The 16,958-nt window shown below is 44.5% G+C and overlaps 1 protein-coding gene across 1 annotated transcript in view; it reads left to right on the forward strand.

Annotated features, from left to right (window-relative positions):
• GRK3 (G protein-coupled receptor kinase 3) overlaps positions 1-16,958 on the forward strand; it is a 61,702-nt gene that overhangs the window by 21,555 nt on the left and 23,189 nt on the right. Inside the window, exons 3-9 of the mRNA XM_036392978.2 lie at positions 6,348-6,421; positions 8,861-8,962; positions 9,747-9,821; positions 10,749-10,810; positions 11,794-11,845; positions 12,468-12,559; positions 15,071-15,170. Of these exons, the coding sequence (XP_036248871.1) occupies positions 6,348-6,421; positions 8,861-8,962; positions 9,747-9,821; positions 10,749-10,810; positions 11,794-11,845; positions 12,468-12,559; positions 15,071-15,170 (557 nt within the window). The remainder of the gene's footprint in view (positions 1-6,347; positions 6,422-8,860; positions 8,963-9,746; positions 9,822-10,748; positions 10,811-11,793; positions 11,846-12,467; positions 12,560-15,070; positions 15,171-16,958) is intronic.

The following is a 16,958-nucleotide window of genomic DNA, read 5'->3' on the forward strand; positions in this document are numbered from 1 at the left end:
CGTGGGCAATACACCTGACAGCCTCCTTCCCTGCCAGTGTCCTGTCCAGCCAGGGCCTCTGTGACATCCTGCTGTCACCTGTGTGTCCGTGGAGGTTGGATAGGTGGGCTCAAAAACATGCAAACCAGTTTCTTAGTGTTTCTAGATACTTCTGCCCATGATTTCCACGATTAAAAGAGGAAGAACAGCAGAACCATCTGTGTCTGAGCCTCCAGCTCACAGCAGCTTTCTCAGAGTGCCAGTGAACCAGAGGAAGAGTCAGAAATTCCTGCAGCAGAATCAGCTGGGCTCTGTCACTGTTGTTTTAGTGGTTTTGCTGCTCTTTACCTAAGTGCTGTGTGTATTTACTAACTGAATACTGCTGGCTTTGTGTTTTGATTTTGACCACAGCACAACAGTTCCTCGATGTTCTGGCTGAACAATTTGGCTCTTCACAGTGGTTCAGATATTGAGCAGAGTTTGCTGAGGCAAATACTGGCACCAGGGCCTTGAGAACACCCTTTTGTTGTGGAGTTATTCCATGTATTCATCAAATGATCCTGTCACCTTGCTGCCACTAAAACCACACCTGGATCTAAGCCCTTCCTGAGGAGCAGAGCTGCATTTCCCAGTGGAGTTTGTGTGTTCAGTAATTGGTGAAACAGTGAAATTCTCAGCTTGGAGCAGGGCAGAAGGAAAAGTGTGTTTCTCAATAGTAAAGGGATATTGGCTTGTATTATGTAATTAATTTTAAAATCTTTATAAAGGGAAAAAATACTGGTCAGGAAAATAGCAACTTTCACATCCTTGGTAGGGCCTGAATTGTGATGAGAGGAAAGAACAGATACAAAAAAGCCCAATCCACCACCATGAGGTTTTTGAGCTGCTCCTAGTTGTTAGCTTGCTGGTACCTTCTATTACCAGTTGCAAAGGGCTGTGAATTTCTTCTGTTTACAAGTGAAGAAAAAAGAAAACCTCAAGTGCCGTGTATTCCTTGATGGGATTTAGTGAAGAAATTTAATCACATTCTTTGTAATAACTGATTGAAATGAAATTCTTCTATTCTGTGTTTAGTGGTCTTTTTAAAAATTAGAATATTTTTGTGTGTTTCTATTTAGTGTTTTTTTACTCCTCCATCTTCTAGAGGAGCTTTTTCTTGTGTAAAAACCACTTTTTTCTTTCACCTTTGATATGTTGAATGCCTTTGATTTTTGACTTCACTCAGCTGGAATCTGCATCTTAAAGGAGACCAGAATATGAAGGATACACAGTAAATATGGTTCAGAGCTAAGTTTCCCCCATTATTTTCTCTGCACTGCTTTAAAAAATGATTGATCACACATTCAGTGTTCAGAGCTACCATTTCACGAGGATATTCAGAGAATCCCTAAATGCTTTGGGTTGGAAAGGACCTTAAAGCTCATCCAGCTCCACCTTCCACTATCCCAGGTTTCTCAGAGCTCCATCCAACCTGGCCTTGGAAACTTCCAGGGGTGGAGCAGCCCCAGCTTCTCTGGGCAACCTAAATAAAGATAATTGAGTGCTTTCAGTAAATATGTATATTCACTGCTTGGCATGCTCTACGTGGCTCAAGCTTTTGGGCTTTGACACAGAATTTGTGAATATTCCTCCGTTCTGTCCCCAGTGTCAGTGCTCAGCTCTCCTGCTCCTCTCCCTGCAGGAATTCCAGGCATGCACAAGTCTGGTGTTTAGAAAGAAGGCTGACCAAGCTTCAACAATGATTTCCCCGGGTGAAAAGCTATTGGAAAATAGGCCTGGAAATAAAAAGTTTTTCTCTGACAACACTTAAAACCTTTTAGCCAAAGCTTATTTTCATTTAATGATTTCTAGACCTCATTAAACAGGCTACCTGGCAACTTGCAGCCTAATTTTGAGCTCAGTTTGGTTCTGTTCTAGGGAAATTGTTCTGTTCTGCTCACCATTGGATGCACGTCCTCATGAAATACAGTGTGTTCTTTCCCCCTGCTTTCTATGCACAGGGATATGTTTCAGTCTGTTATAATGTATTATTTTTAATGCAAAGGGAATGAACATTAGGCTCAATTAGGAAAGAATGGAAAAGGGAAAGGAAAGGAGTGGAATGTGTGATGCTTTCTGGGCTGGGAGGATTCTTGTGGCTTTGCACCTTGCCAGAGCACAATTCCTACACGGTTTTCCCTGGTGATCTTTGTTCCTGGAGAGGGAAATTGGTGGTTCTCTCAGCTGTGGAGCTCTTAGGTGGCCTGAATTGCTCTGTGCTGTGTCAGCTCTGTGTGGGCACTGCACAGAACAGGAGTCTGAGCCTGGCCTGGTGTTCTGTGACAGTTGCAGCCTGGTGGGAATCACAGGTTTTATGTGGTTTTATGTGACTTTGTCCCAGTGTTTGAGTCTATGACCTGGATCTGTTCCTGGTGCTGATGGATCTGGAGGTCACTGAGGGCTATTTCAGGAGGCTGAACACACCCACAGCTGTGCTGTAATGTCACTGTGGTGTGGCAACTCTACATAGGAGACGTTCCTGGGGAGGAGATGCCCCAGAATCTCAAAATCATTTGGGTCAGGAAATACCTCCCAGAACCATCGAGTCCAACCTGTGCCAAATTGCCACCACTGAGCGCCACATCCAGGAATTCCTTGGACACCTCCGGGGATGGGGACTCCAAACCCCCCTGGGCAGCCCCTTCCAATGCCTGACCACCCTTTTTGGGAAGAAATTCCTCCTGATTTCCAGCCTGGCCCACCTTGGTGCAGTGTCCTGGCGGGGAGGTACAGAGAGCAGCATGTGAGACATCCCCTCTGGCCGTGGCTTCTTGCTGTCATCCGAGCTCACCAAGCAAGAAAGATCATGAGGCATATCTTGGAATGACTGAGATGGGAGCCCTTCAAGTGCCCTGAGCAGGGACAGAGCCTGTGTGGCAGCCTTGAGCACCATCCCACATTCCCAGAGCTTTTCCTGCCCGGGAAAGGAGCCCGTGTCTGGTGCAGATGTCACTGCTGCTTTGTTTGTCAGGGTTCTGTATTTATACACAGCACGTTTCGGGAGGATTTGGAAACAGCTTGATATTTTTGTTCTCTAATTTGCTATTTTGCCTACTAGAAAGTGGCTACATCAGCGTTTTGGACCACGTTCAGGCCCGCTGTAAATAGATGCAGCTTCCTTTCAATCAGTGACATTGTGAACGCTTCTATCGGGGCTAAACGTGGCTATTTTTAGCTCTGCTCTCTCACCTAGTCACTCCTGTTTGCTTTAATAAGATTTTTATTTACTCCTGTTAAAAGGTCACTTGAATCTTGATGCTCATAAAATTCCAGTTAGAATTAGAAGAAGTCATTTTCTCCCCAGTGTTTTATGGTGGCGTTCCTCGTTGTTGTTCGGTTTTATTTTATTTATCATTCCGTGCTCTCAGCTGACTGACAGGGGTGAGGAGGTGGTGTTGTGGCTGCAGGTGACCTTTAGGCTGCTGGAGGAGGCAGAGGCCAGTGCTGGCCCCTGTGGCTGCTGCCCTGGGGGGACTTTGGCAGAGCCAGAGACAGGAAAATGCCACAGAAGCAGAAAATGAGAAGGTGGCTTTAATCCTGCTGAGCGGCCCTAGTGAGGCCACATCTGGGCTGTGCTGTTCAGTTCTGGTCTCCACTGCTCAAGAAAGTCAGGGAGCTCCTGGAGAGGGTCCAGTTGAGGCCATAAACATGATGAGGGCTCTGGAGTGTGTGGCTGCTCACCAGCAGCATTTGTGTTGTTTGACTGTGGGAAGGGCTGAATTCTGGAGACAAAAACCAGGGGTGGAGGGATGCTGTTGATTAGAGTCAGGATTTCATGTAAAATTCCTGTGCTCATGCTGGAAAAACACAATTATTTGGGATAAATACTGAAGTAACCATTCATGTTCTCTTCTAAAGAGATGGGTTAACTTAGTTCCCCTCCTTGTGACAGGGACCTCGTCCAGCTGGGGATGAGCTCTGTGAGTACCTGGTTATGGCTGAGCTGCCTGACCTGATTCTGCTCTCCCCACCAGCCCATCCCTTCCTGCTTGTGAGCCTCTGCAAACCTCAAAGGTGGCCTTCATCCCTCCTTGAAAGGCATTTTGCCGTGGTAATTAGAGTCAGTGCAATTCATGGCACTTGGCAAATTTGTCTTGGGATTGTAAATGCAAAGCTGGAGGGGAAGATGATTGTCCAGAGGCTGGAGCCCAGAGGAGCTGGGTGCTGCCTCACACTCTGTGTGTGTATTATTGATATCATCCATCACTTTGGTGTTGCCAGAAGAAGCTCTTAAAAAATATTTTTCCTTTCCCTTAACAACCAGTGATCTGGTTGTTGCAGAAATTATATAGTTATACCAGAAGGAATCTTTAAAGCCAAAGCTGTCAGCATCTTTATTTCATAAATAATTGCTGGTTCTTTTTAGCTGTTACTTAACGCTATCATTTTATTAATTCCTGCTTTCTGTTCCTGGGCTTATTTTTCTGTGTGCTGTTAACTGTGCTTATTGTGCTCCTCGTCAGCTCCCCCTGAACTTCTTAAAACTCCTGTCACTTACTCAATGCTGCATCTGTCACTTCGTTGTGCCATTATGTGAGAGCTGCAGTTTCTGGCTGATCGTTTTTCACTCAACCCAAGAGCAGCAGTAAAGGAGGAGATTTCCTTTGTGCTGCAGGGGAAGTGCAGGGTCTGTTGATAGAATGGGAGGTCGAAACAGAAACAATTCCAGTCTGGGGAACATTAGGCTCTAACTGGATTTGTCTGAATTATAGAATCACTGAATGGTTTGGGTTGGAGGGGACCTTGAAGATCATCCATGGGTAGGAGCACCTTCTACTATCCCAGATTGATCCAAGCCCTGTCCAACCTGGTCTTGGACACTTCCAGGCGTGGGACAGCCCCAGCTTCTCTGGGCAACCTGTGCCAGGGCTTCAGCACCCTCACAGGGAGTGATTTCTTCCACGTATCTCACCTAAATGTCCATTTCAGTCTGAGGCCATTCCCCCTTGTCCTGCCACTCCAGTTCCTGATGCAAAATCCCTCTCCAGCTTCTTTGTAGCTCCTTCAGATCCTGGAATGTGCTGCGAGGTCTTTCCCCAACCTTCCCTTCCCCAGGCTGAGCAGCCTGAGCTCTCAGTCTGTATATTTTGGGTATATCTGGGTTTTTGCAGTGCAGTGCCAAGAGGCCTCAGGGAGGAGCAGCCCATGTCCTGTGGCTGCATAAGCCTCTGATTGTTCCCTGTGCCATGGGCTTGGGAACCTCTTCTTTCTCTGCCATAATTAAATTGAAAAAGTTTGGAAAATACTGAGCAGGGCTGGAATGTTTGGCGTGGCCCTGCTGGAAATGTGTGTTGGTATATTTTCACACTCCTCCCACAGTTGTCTTTGTGGTTTATTGTTGTGTTTTTTTTTTGTTGTTTGTGGGTTTTTTTGGGCACCAGCCAGGAGCTGGGACCAGGCCAGGGATTTTTCTTTCACTGCATTCAGAGCTGTTTGTGCCACTCTTCAGTCTCTTAATTACCCAATCTTTGGTTCATTGTCCTAGAAAAGTTCAGTCCATTCAGCAGGATTCTGCTCCGTGCTGCTGCTGGTTCCGTCATGTGGGAAATAAGGAATTTGAATCGGCTCCCAAAATTTCACTTTTTGTCCTCAAAAAGCCAAGCTGGCAAGGAGAGGTGGAGGTGCACGGTCTGGCTGAGGAGATGGGGCACTTTGGGTGGGTTTGGCAGTGATGGGGACATTTGTGACACAGATTGCTGTGTGAAATTCCAGGGTAGCAGGTGCCAGCTCAGAGGCAGGGAAAGACAGAGCTTCCATGGGATGAGGCTTGTGACAGTGCATTAAAATGCTCCTAATGGAAGATTCTCATCTGCAGCCTGCTGGGGTCATGCTCTAAATTACTTGCAAAGGAACTGTAAAGACCCTGATGTAATTTATTGAGCAATAAAACCCATTAGAGGTAACATGAACCGGTAATTCTGAAATGGGAGTGCAGAAGAGGTTGTGCTTCATCAGTGAAATGTAGGTAAATCTCCTACAAAAAAAAAACCCCAAAACGTGAATAGTGTCTAGTTTTTACTGGGGGAAAAAAAAGAGAAGAAAATGTGGTCTGTGAAGAGGAACGGGATATTTTTGTGCATTATGGAAATGCCTGATAAAATCCTCAGCAGGTGGAAGCAGTAATGGGTTTAATACACCTGTGGGAGGTGAGGCAGGCTTGGGATCCCTTTGTGCTGGAAATGAAGAGCTGGAATCAGAATCCTAAACTTTGGCAACTGGGGATGCTCACACAGGTTTATACAGCCCGTGGTGGAACTCAGGTGGTTTCATGAGCCTTTTTACAAGTGTGATGAGACAAATTTCTCTGATTTTTCTGTCTTTCTTTCCAGGATTTTTGCTCTTTAAAGACTATTGCATGAATGAGATCGATGAAGCTGTCCCTCAGCTGAAGTTCTATGAGGAGGTAAGTGCTGGTGGTGATGGAGCTTTGGGGCTGTGCAGGCAGTGAGACTGTCCTGCTCCATCAGGGAATGCTGAGAGGGAAGGAGAGGGACATTGAAGCAGTGTAGGACCGGTAGAAGAGGATCTGGGATGAATTTGCTGGTGTTGGGGTGACACTGAAATCCTTCAGGTCTTTCCCCATCAGTTTTTCACTTGTGGAAAAGGCAGCAGGGGGGGATTGTGGAGGGATGAAGGGTGGGAGCTGCTCAGATGGTTCAGGAGCTGCTGTGGCAGAGGGGACACAGATGGAGGAGCTGTGTCCCTTGTCAGGAGATAGCCAGTGAAGGAGCTGCCAGGCACTGTGCAGGGCACATCCCAAAGGATCAATAATTCCAAGGAATGCCCTGGGCCTCTCCAGCTTCTGCTGCTGCAGGGTCTGAGCTCCATGGCACCATTCATTCATTCATTCCCTCTTACATTTGTGACACTGAATAAAGCCCCAGTGAATCCTGTCCCAGGTGCTGATTTCAGGGCAGACCTGCCCATACCTGATGCTCAGGGTTAATTTAGAGCTGGAATAGCCTTGGCTGCTTCACTCATGAACTGAGAATTTAACTTTTATCCTTGCTATCAGCACAAACAGCTGGTATCAATTTGGAGATCAGTCCTCAGCAAGACTCCATTCCCCCACTCAGATCAGATACCTGCTGTCAATAAAGAATCTTTTTCTATCATTTCCATCTCTTTATACACTGAAGATATCACTGTCATAAGTAATCCGAAAAGGCCTGTTGTACCAGATTATTTAGCAAGATATTTTTGGCTGCCTCTTTATCTCTGAAACAATTCAAAATTGTATTTTTAGGTTATTAGCAAAATGTTGCCTCAAAAGAATTTCAGTGCTTTGTCATGTACTTCTGGAAAAATCCCATTAAAGATATTTAAAGAGAGGTTCATTGTGTTTTCCTCTGTGACATACCGGATCCAGGAGCTTTTCCTTTTTTTATATATTTGATTTACTTGCTGCATTTATTACACATAGAATAATCTGAGTACATTGCTACATTAAAAATTGCTTGGTGTAGAAGAGCTCTGTACTCCAGGGATTTCATATCACTGCAGCTGGAGTCACGATCAGGCATTTAACAGGATGAGTGATTCATCCCGATCAGTTTCAGGAGGAAAAGAAAAGAAATTAAAAAGAAAAAAGGGGGAAAATTGGGAAAAAAAAAAGGAAAAAAAGAGCTTCTAAATACTTGAAAACAAATGCATTCTGATCCCAGTTTTTGAGGAGATCCTTTTGATCTCTGGGGGGCTCTGCTGAAACCCCTGAACCCTGACTGAGGAGTTGTGTCCTTTAACAACCAAACATTGAGGGATAGGAGGTTGTTCTCAAATAAGACAATCAGATATCCATCAGGCTTCCTCCTGTACTGCTAATTATTTTGTGTCATTGCATTAATTAAAAGTGTTTCTTGGGCAAAGACATTTTGAGTCATTTTAATTATAAATTGGTATCAAGGGGGAAGCAGCACAGATGGCAGATCGGGGTGGGACTGGTGCCTTATCATGTCAGCAAACACCAGCAGTACAGCTAGAAAGATACTGACTTTAATTAATGTTCCACCTCCAGAGGTAGGTTGGTTCCAGTTTGTCTCTTGATAATTGGATTTGATGATCTGGGAGGTTTTTTCCCAACCTAAGCACTGCTGGGGTTGTGTGGCACAGAGCAGATCTGCTCACTGCCAGGCATCTGGATCCCAGGGTTTCTCCTGGAAGGTCCAGAAAGCCAATGCTGAGTCTTTCCCCTTGCATCTTTTTTTTACATTTTGTCGTGTCTGGAAGAGCTCTTTCCCTGAATATGCTCCAGAGGACCCTTGGACGGGGTGAATTTTCTGTTCTGGAGCTGGTTGTCAGGTTTTGTTCTGTAAATGAACTGTCTGGGATTGCTGTTCTTTCACCTGGAACACACTGATCTCCTACAGTACACCTGAGGAAACTCAATGTGTTTTGTAAAACTGTCTTTTAGCCACCTTTAGGCTTCAAATCCACAGTGTAGCTGGACTATGTGAACATTTTGAAATGTGCTTTATATTCTTTCTTGGACATCTGTACCAGATGTGCTGTGATCAGGGAATTTTTGGTTGGAAGAGCCCTCTCAGCCCATTGAGTCCCACTGTTCACTCAGCACTGCCAAGGCCACCACTGAGCATGTCCCCAAGTGCCACATCCTATTAAATCCCTGCAGGAATGGGGACTCCACCAATGCCCTGGGCACCTGTACCAGGGCTGAAAAAAAATCCCAATATTAAAGGGAAACCCCAGCCGCGACTGTGCTGTCACAGGTGATTTTTCATCAATAAAAAAAAAACCAATAAAATAAAACTTCAACCCAAGCCCTGTTTTGACCCAATGAGTGAGAAATCACAAGGGGATGTGTGGGGTGTGCTTTGTGCTGCAGATCAAGGAGTACGAGAAGCTGGACTCGGAGGAGGAGCGGCTGTCGCGGAGCCGGCAGATCTACGACACCTACATCATGAAGGAGCTGCTCTCCTGTTCCCACGTGGGTATCCTGCCCTTTGCCCCCCACTCCTGGCAGCAGGAATTATTTCCCTTTGAAATCCAGGATCTGGGTTTGGCAAAATTTTTTGGTTTTGTGTTGTTTTTTTTTATTGAGGTGTAAAAGTTGAGGCATACTGCAATTTTTATTAAACTTAGCGGCACGCAAAGGAAGTATCAGGAGATTTTTCTGGTTTATGTTTCTTTAGACTAAATGTCTGTTTCCAAAAGGATGAAATAAATGGATTTATTTGTATATAGGTGTGTGTAGAGATGTGGCTAAAGTCACTGAGAAGACACATTTCTTCTAGCTGAAATTTGGGCCCATTGATCTGTTCTTAACAGTTTCATGTGCTCTGATTTGAAAGGAGGATTTGCAGGTGTGGTATCATGCTTTGGGTGGAGGGTTTAAGCTTTTCTCTTTTTTTATTTCCCTCAAAATGCATTATTTTATTAGTAAAAGGTTCATGAGTGCTTCTGGCTCTGGAGCTGTGCCTGTAAATGGGATTTTTCATGGATTTGTTAAAGGAGGATCATCACCCCCTTTGATTTTTACCTTCCTCCTCCTCATCTTCCCCTCTCCTGCTTTTCTGCTTCAGAATAATCCTGTTACTGGATCATTCTGCACATTTCACACAATATTCACTGTAATATACCTGTGGGAGGCCCTATTGATTCCCCTTGGGGTTGGTGTTTCTGTGTGGGGAAAAGAACAACAGTGCTCTGACCTGAAATGAAACTCTTGACAGTTCCAACTGTTTGAAATCTTCCTTTTTCTTTTCCAAAAGCCTTTCTCAAAACAAGCTGTAGATCATGTACAAACACATTTAGCCAAGAAACAAGTGCCAGCCAGCCTTTTCCAGGTGAGCTTTCACAGTCTGAACATTCAGCTTCTCTGACAGAAAGTGACTTTTTAAATACTCTTTAAAGAGACTGAATGAATGGGACTGGTACATATTCTGTGCTGTAAGTGGGATTGAAATGCTTTTCCAAGTCAAAATTACAATTTACTCTTGTTATCTGTAATATTTTCAAGCGCATTTAGAAAAGCAAACTATACCTTGGTGTGTGAACAGAAGAGTTTTTATAGTTGTGTAATTTTGAGCCATTAAATGATTTAGAGTAAATCACTTTCCATCAGGAAGATGCTCAATCCTGTCAGGGTGAACTGAGCTGCAGCAGTGGAGAAATAGTCTTAATCCATCATGGGGGTGTTTGTAAGCCTTAAGTGTCTTTTACCTAAATCTGATGTATTTTTATGTGCTGAAAAAATGTGGAGGTTGCCCCTGCCTGATGTCTGCTGTGCTTCTGAGCTGTTCTGGCTGTTGCCATGAGCTGGGGGTTGGTGATTGCAGTGCTGGGGGATGCCTCAGCCCTACCTGGGGAGAGGTTGGGCCCTGACACACCCAGGGGAGGGAAAAAGTCACCTGTGATTCCAAGGTGCTGATCTCTCATCAAGGACAGGGAGGAGAGAAGCACCACAGAGACGGGGGAGCAGCTCTGGGGGCTTTGGATTCCACGGGGGTGACAATTTATTGGTTAAATACATTTGAAAGAAGAATTTTTTGCCCCCACACCCCTTTTTAGCTCATGAAAATATTTTGTGTTTGACTTCAGGGCACCTGCTCAGATTCCGAAAGCCAAATAAAGCTAAAATGCATTGTTGAGGCTTCTTTAGGAAAATCCAGGATCTGTGTGGGGCCAATGAGAGTTCTGTGTGTTGGATGGGACTGAAAAAAAGCCATTTATTGTCTGCTTAAATACTAATTGTGTTTCCTCACCCTTTTTAGCCATATATAGAAGAAATTTGTGATAGTCTCCGAGGAAAAATATTTCAAAAATTTATGGAAAGGTATGAACATGGAATATTACCTGAATTACCTGCCTACTGTAGTGGGAAGTCAGGTCCTTTCAGCACTGCTGTAAATAAGGCTAAAAATGTGTATTATTGCATGATTAATCAAATTAACCCAGCTTTGTGGGATACCCTGCTCAGAGTCAGGATGTGTGAGTGGAACAGCTGAAAAGCTCAGGGATTTCTCAGTCAGGGCACACAGAGGTTGGAGTTTGGGCTGAAAAAGGGCAGAATTGGGGTTTTGAGGATATTCTGTGTAATAAAGAATTGAAGGCACAAGTCTGGCTCAGCAGAGCAGCCCTTTCCTGCTGCTGTGTCTGGCTCTGCAAAGCTCAGCTGCCCCCCAGCAAAACCCAAATCCATTTTCTAAACGGGTTTGGTGCCATTCTGTGATAATTATAAAAATGCCTCCATAAAGCTGTTATTTCTTACTTTGAAAATAAATACTTAATTATTCATGTAGGAATAAGCAACTATTTTATTATTTTTTCCCAAAGCCCGTGGTATTGCTGATGTCTTCCCTATTTTAAGATAAAATGAGTTTAAAATGTTCCTTGGAGTATAGGGAGGTTCATTAACATAAATCGAGCTGCCTGTGTTTTTTTTTATAATTATCTTCCTCTTGATGTAATTTAAATGTTTGTTAGTTCCAAACATAGTTGTTTAAAAATTGAAAACCATCTTTGAATGATTGAAAACCGTGCAAGAGAGCTGTGGGGACACAGTGAGCACTTCCAGGGGTAAGGTTATCTGCTCTCTTTCTCTCCCAAGGATGTAGAACATGGAGTGTGCTCTGCCTAGGAATTGTTTTTCTTGGTGGGGGTAAGATTACAGTTGGTGAAAGGAAGGCTGTCATTTATTAAATACCACCCCACGCCCTAGCTCAGACTAGATTTTAAATATCAGAGTCTTGACATTTCCTGTAATACTCTACACAATAGTCTCAGACAACTTTTAAACTTTTTTTTTTTCTTTTGCAGTGACAAGTTTACTAGATTTTGTCAATGGAAAAATGTAGAGCTAAATATTCATGTAAGTACTCACAAGTATATTTATCTTGTCAGAGGCTGATACAGGAAAGAGAATGTTCAGTTTTGAATCCTGTTCTGCAAAGGCCTCATTAAGGAGGGTGGTGGATGTCACTGCTCTGCTATTCTTAGGCACAGCCCTGATGATTCCTGTCTGGACGTCCCCTCTGCCTTCCTCAGCTAACAGAATTTTGATTTTTTTAATGGCTGAAAGAGCTGAAGTGCCAGAATTTCTGCTCTTTACCAGCCCAAATCCCTGTCCACCTCCCTTTCCCACTCCAGTCTGTGATCCCAGCACCCTCTGAGCCCCTTTCCCTTGGCCTCAGCTTTTGCGTCCCTCTGCACTTCTGTGTGACAACTTGGGCTGCAAAAATAGCCCTGAGTGAGACTGGCAGATTTTGGGAACAGCAGCCTCATTCCCCTTGGTGCTACTTCACACTGTAGTGCTTCCAAGTACATGGAAATATCAACAATAAGGGGCTCCTTTTCCAACACAGTAAATGCTGTTGAATTACAGTTGAGGATCTCAACACATTCATGGATCATTTAGATGTTTTCACAGTAAGTTTTTTTTTAATGCTGGAAAAATGAAGGTTTTGTTTTGTTGTTTCTGTTTCCACTTGCAGCTGACCATGAATGATTTTAGTGTACATAGAATAATAGGAAGAGGGGGATTTGGTGAAGTGTATGGCTGCAGAAAAGCAGACACTGGAAAAATGTGAGTATCACCCACTCTGTGGCAGAGGTGATTGTAAACTCTGGACTAGTGAGGAAATCCTTCCAATCATTTCTTAGCAAATCACTGGGAAGCAGCATCACATTGCTGTCAAGTTCTTTGTGATGAGGTTTCATCCCCAGAATTCTGATTCCTGGCTCACTGCAGGCTCAGTGGATGCTGTTCCATGCCACGCAGGGGCTCAGTGTCACACAGCTCCTGGGCACGTGGAAATGTCCTGTCAAAACCAGTGGAAAATGCACAAGTGTTAAAATCAGGTGTGTGCTCCAACAATTCCCTGGATCAGAGGATATTCCTGTGGAAGCCGTGGTGGCTGCTCAGGTGTCACCTGCTCCAGGTGTGCTGCAGGAATCTGTCCCCAAATCTGGAGAGTTCAGGGCTATGCCAGAGCCCATTCCCAGTGTGCTGCTCCCAATTTGGGGAATTCCATCAGTGCCTGCCCCATGTGTGGTGAGAGCAGAGATCCCTGCTGCCATTTGGAAGGGGGTATCCCAGTGCTGGACTTGTGATTCCCAGAGCTCTCTGTGGGAGCTCCAGGGTCAGCCCTGGGTGGTTTTTATTCTTTTTGTGATCTTACCATTCACACACCTCCCCTGATCATCAGATTTCCATTTCTAGGCACCATTGTCCCATTGTGTTCTGATGTGAACATCTGGCCATGGATTTAACCAGTTGTTCTCAATATCAATCCATTTCTTTATTTACACCCCAGCCTTTCATTTTGCTTTTCTCCTAACAATTTCAGTCCACAGCCCATCCTTAAACATTTCCCTTCCAAGTGAGCAGGGCATGTGTGAGGTGCCCTGTGTCTGGCTCCTCTTGAATTTATGTGTGCCTGACATCCTTGATAATAATAAACTTCTGACTCTTAACAAGTGGGAGACATCTTAATGTTGCTATTATTATATTCAGTATTTCTACAGTGACTTCAAGTATTTATATTAATTCTCTTACTAACAACGCTGGCTTTATTCTTGCTTTGGTACTTTTTGTCCATGTACAGTTCATTCAGTTGTCCATGTACAAAAATAAACATTTTATTTAGCTTGAGGCATGCTCAGCAGGCAGTTCTCAGAGTCCCAGCCATCTCCATGTCTGAGTGTCTGAGTAGGGCTCTGGCAGGAGGTGGATAAACCTTTGGGAAGTGAGAAGGACAGGAAAAGTGAAGCAAAGCAAGGACAGGTTTTATTAGATATAAATAGAGCAAAGGGAAGCAAAATGTGGGAAAAGCAACCTTCTTTTTCAAATTTGAAGCAAAACTTAAGATGAGGTTCAGCTTCTGGGTAGAGATTTGATTTAGTTCTTTCTTGATCCAAACCTGTGAGCCCATCCCTAACCCAGCTCCCATCCCCTGCAGGCTGCCTCTGCTGCACTTAGAGCTGCAGACTTGGTTTGGGACAGGTTCCCAGAGCAGCTGTGGCTGCCCCTGGATCCCTGGAAGTGTCCAAGGCCAGGTTGGATGGGGCTTGGAGCAGCCTGGGATGGTGGAAGGTGTCCCTGCCCATGGGTTTAAGATCCCCTCTCACCCAAACCATCCTGTGATTTCCATCAGCTTTGAACACCCCCAGTGCCTCTCTCTGGGCAGGGCAGGGTCAGGGGTTATTTTTTATCACCTTTCACAGACTCCTCAGCAGGAACATATGAATGTATTCCCAGTCTGCAAACTTAAAATTCACCCTCACTCCCCCACTCCCAACACATTGATGTCAGGAATGACGTGGCTGTTTTTGGGAACTGGAGCTCCCAAAAGCTGAAGCTCTGAGGCTGGATGGGGATAGGCATTGAAGCTGTATGTGGTAATTTCCTAAAAATCCATGAGTGTCCATGTCTAGGAGTCTTCTGTGGAGGAGCACACATGTCCTTCTCACTGATATCTATTAATGAACTCACCAACAGCTTGGAAAAATACCCAGCCTGGATCATATCCTCCTGTGCTTGGTGGTTGTTAGGGTAACATCCTTTGTGAGCAAAATTTTATTAATTTGTGTAGCACAGATGGTAGAAGACCAAAAAAGCTTTCTTGTGTGTATCTGACTTTTTCTGAGTAGAAAGAAAATTAAGGAGAAAAAAAAATATATAAAACTCAGCGTGTGTTCAAGATATTGCTTTCCTGATAGAGTTGAAACTGTTGGAATTAAATGGTACCATAACAGAGTTTCTGTTATTTAATTCCTAAGGCAGATCCTTGCTTGTAGGTATGAGAAAATGAATATATGTTGTGTAATTCCTATCTCACTGCGATGGTTTGGACATGGAATTATTTGTTAAAGCACATTTCTCTGTCAGGAGGCTTCTGCTGGAAATGTATTAGTTCTGGGAGATTTTGGAGGTTTTCTGTTTAGCCTGAAATGATGTTTTTTTAGTCCTGGGTTTAAGTCTTTCAAGAGCTTGCTTACAGGATCTTGTAAATGTGCATGGCCTGGCTGCCAGTGAATAGTCCTGCCAGAGGAGATTTTTGGTGCTTTTTCTGAATGGTTATTTTTTTTTTTTCAGGTATGCAATGAAATGTTTAGATAAGAAGAGAATCAAGATGAAGCAAGGAGAAACATTAGCCTTAAATGAAAGAATTATGCTGTCTCTTGTCAGTACAGGAGTAAGTATCACTATGTTATTCCTTCTTCCTTCCATATAATGTAAAAGCTGTTACATATAATGCATATTCCATCAATTCCCTTGTGTGACATGCAAAAATTAACCCCCACTGGAGCCTCCCCCTGATTCTTGCAATGTGTCTGAAATGAGAAGGGAAAACCAAACGTGCTTGATCAGTTTGGGTCCTACAGAATGAGCATCTTTGCTGCAGAGGCTTGAGGGTGTGCCCATTTCTGAGGTAATTCATCCTCCCACTTTCCTGACATTTTAAATATCCTTTTTGAAGTCTTTTTGTTGGAAACTTTTCCGAAACACGATTCTGTCTTGCAAAAAAGATTAGGTTTTTTTGTGTAGCTTGGTGGGATCTAAAGTGCTCCTGCAGACAGAACTCTAGCTCTTCTTCCCTTTCCTGTTACTCTGATATCCAATTTTTTTACCCTTTTTGTTTTCTGTGTAGCTGAGTCAAGGTGTATTCCAAGCCATCTGTTCTATTTATAAATTGGATTAAAATGAGATGAATTCAAATTTAAAGTTGAAACCATCACTGGTGTGTGCAGAAAGCCATCACCTGCCTGCCGCTGGCTCCCTGGGGTCGCTGGCTGAGCCGTGTTGGGCTCAGAGAATTCCAGGCAGGATGGGAGGTGGCTCTGCCCTCCCTGCAGTGACACCGTGGTTGCCATGGCTACGGGTGATGCTGGCAGGAAGGGTTCACTTCCCTCACCTTGTGGTGCATGAATTAAACACTGAGTGTGGGAGCACAGCCCCTGTGCCCACAGATATGGGGAGTGTGACCGTGTTCGCAGGGGTCTTAGGATGAGAGAAGAGACAACAATGTTGACTCCATGTTTCAGAAGGCTTGATTTATTATTTTATGATATATATTATATTAAAACTGTACTAAAAGAATAGGAGAAAGGATTTCATCAGAAGGCTGGCTAAGAATAAAAAAAGAAAGAATGAAGAACAAAGGTTTGTGGCTCGGATTCTCTGTCCAAGCCAGCTGGGCTGTGATTGGCCATTAATTAGAAACAACCACATGAGCCCAATCCCAGATGCACCTGTTGCATTCCACAGCAGCAGATAACCATTGTTTACATTTTGTTCCTGAGGCCTCTCAGCTTCTCAGGAGGAAAAAGTCCTGAAGAAAGGATTTTTCATAAAAGATGTGTCTGTGACAGGGGGGATGAGGATGAGGAGGAGTTGTGTGTGGTTCTGTACAAGAGCTGGGCAAAGAGCAGCATTCCCTGCATGGCACAGAGCAAACCTTGTTGTGTGACACCAGGGCTGTGTCCCCGGAGATCAGGGGATCTTCTCTGTGGGGCTGACCTTGAAGATGCTCAAATCCAGGCATTGTCCCCACACTGCCATGGCCACCACTAAGCCAAGGAGAGCTTAGAGCCTCTTCCAGTGCCCAAAGGGGGCTCCAGGAGAGCTGGAGAGGCACAAGGGGGATTGGCTCTCACAGGGTTAGATGGGGTATTAGGAAGGAGTTATTCCCATTGAGGGTGGAATTATTCCCAGGGTGCCCAGAGCAGCTGTGGCTGCCCCATCCCTGGAAGTGTCCGAGGTTGGACAGGGCTTGGAGCAACCTGGGACAGTTGAAGGTGTCCTTGCCTTGCAGGGGTGGAACTGGATGATCTTAAAGGTCCTTTCCAGCCCAAACCATTCTGGGATCTGGAATTCATCCCTTTTTGATGCTTTTTGATCAAGTTACCTGTTTTCACCAGAGATAAATTGTGGTTTGTCCACATGTGTCAGGATTCCTGAAAACCAGTGCGGAGTGGGTCTG

This window comes from Molothrus ater, chromosome 18 (genome assembly GCF_012460135.2).
Source record: "Molothrus ater isolate BHLD 08-10-18 breed brown headed cowbird chromosome 18, BPBGC_Mater_1.1, whole genome shotgun sequence".
Taxonomy (NCBI): domain Eukaryota; kingdom Metazoa; phylum Chordata; class Aves; order Passeriformes; family Icteridae; genus Molothrus; species Molothrus ater.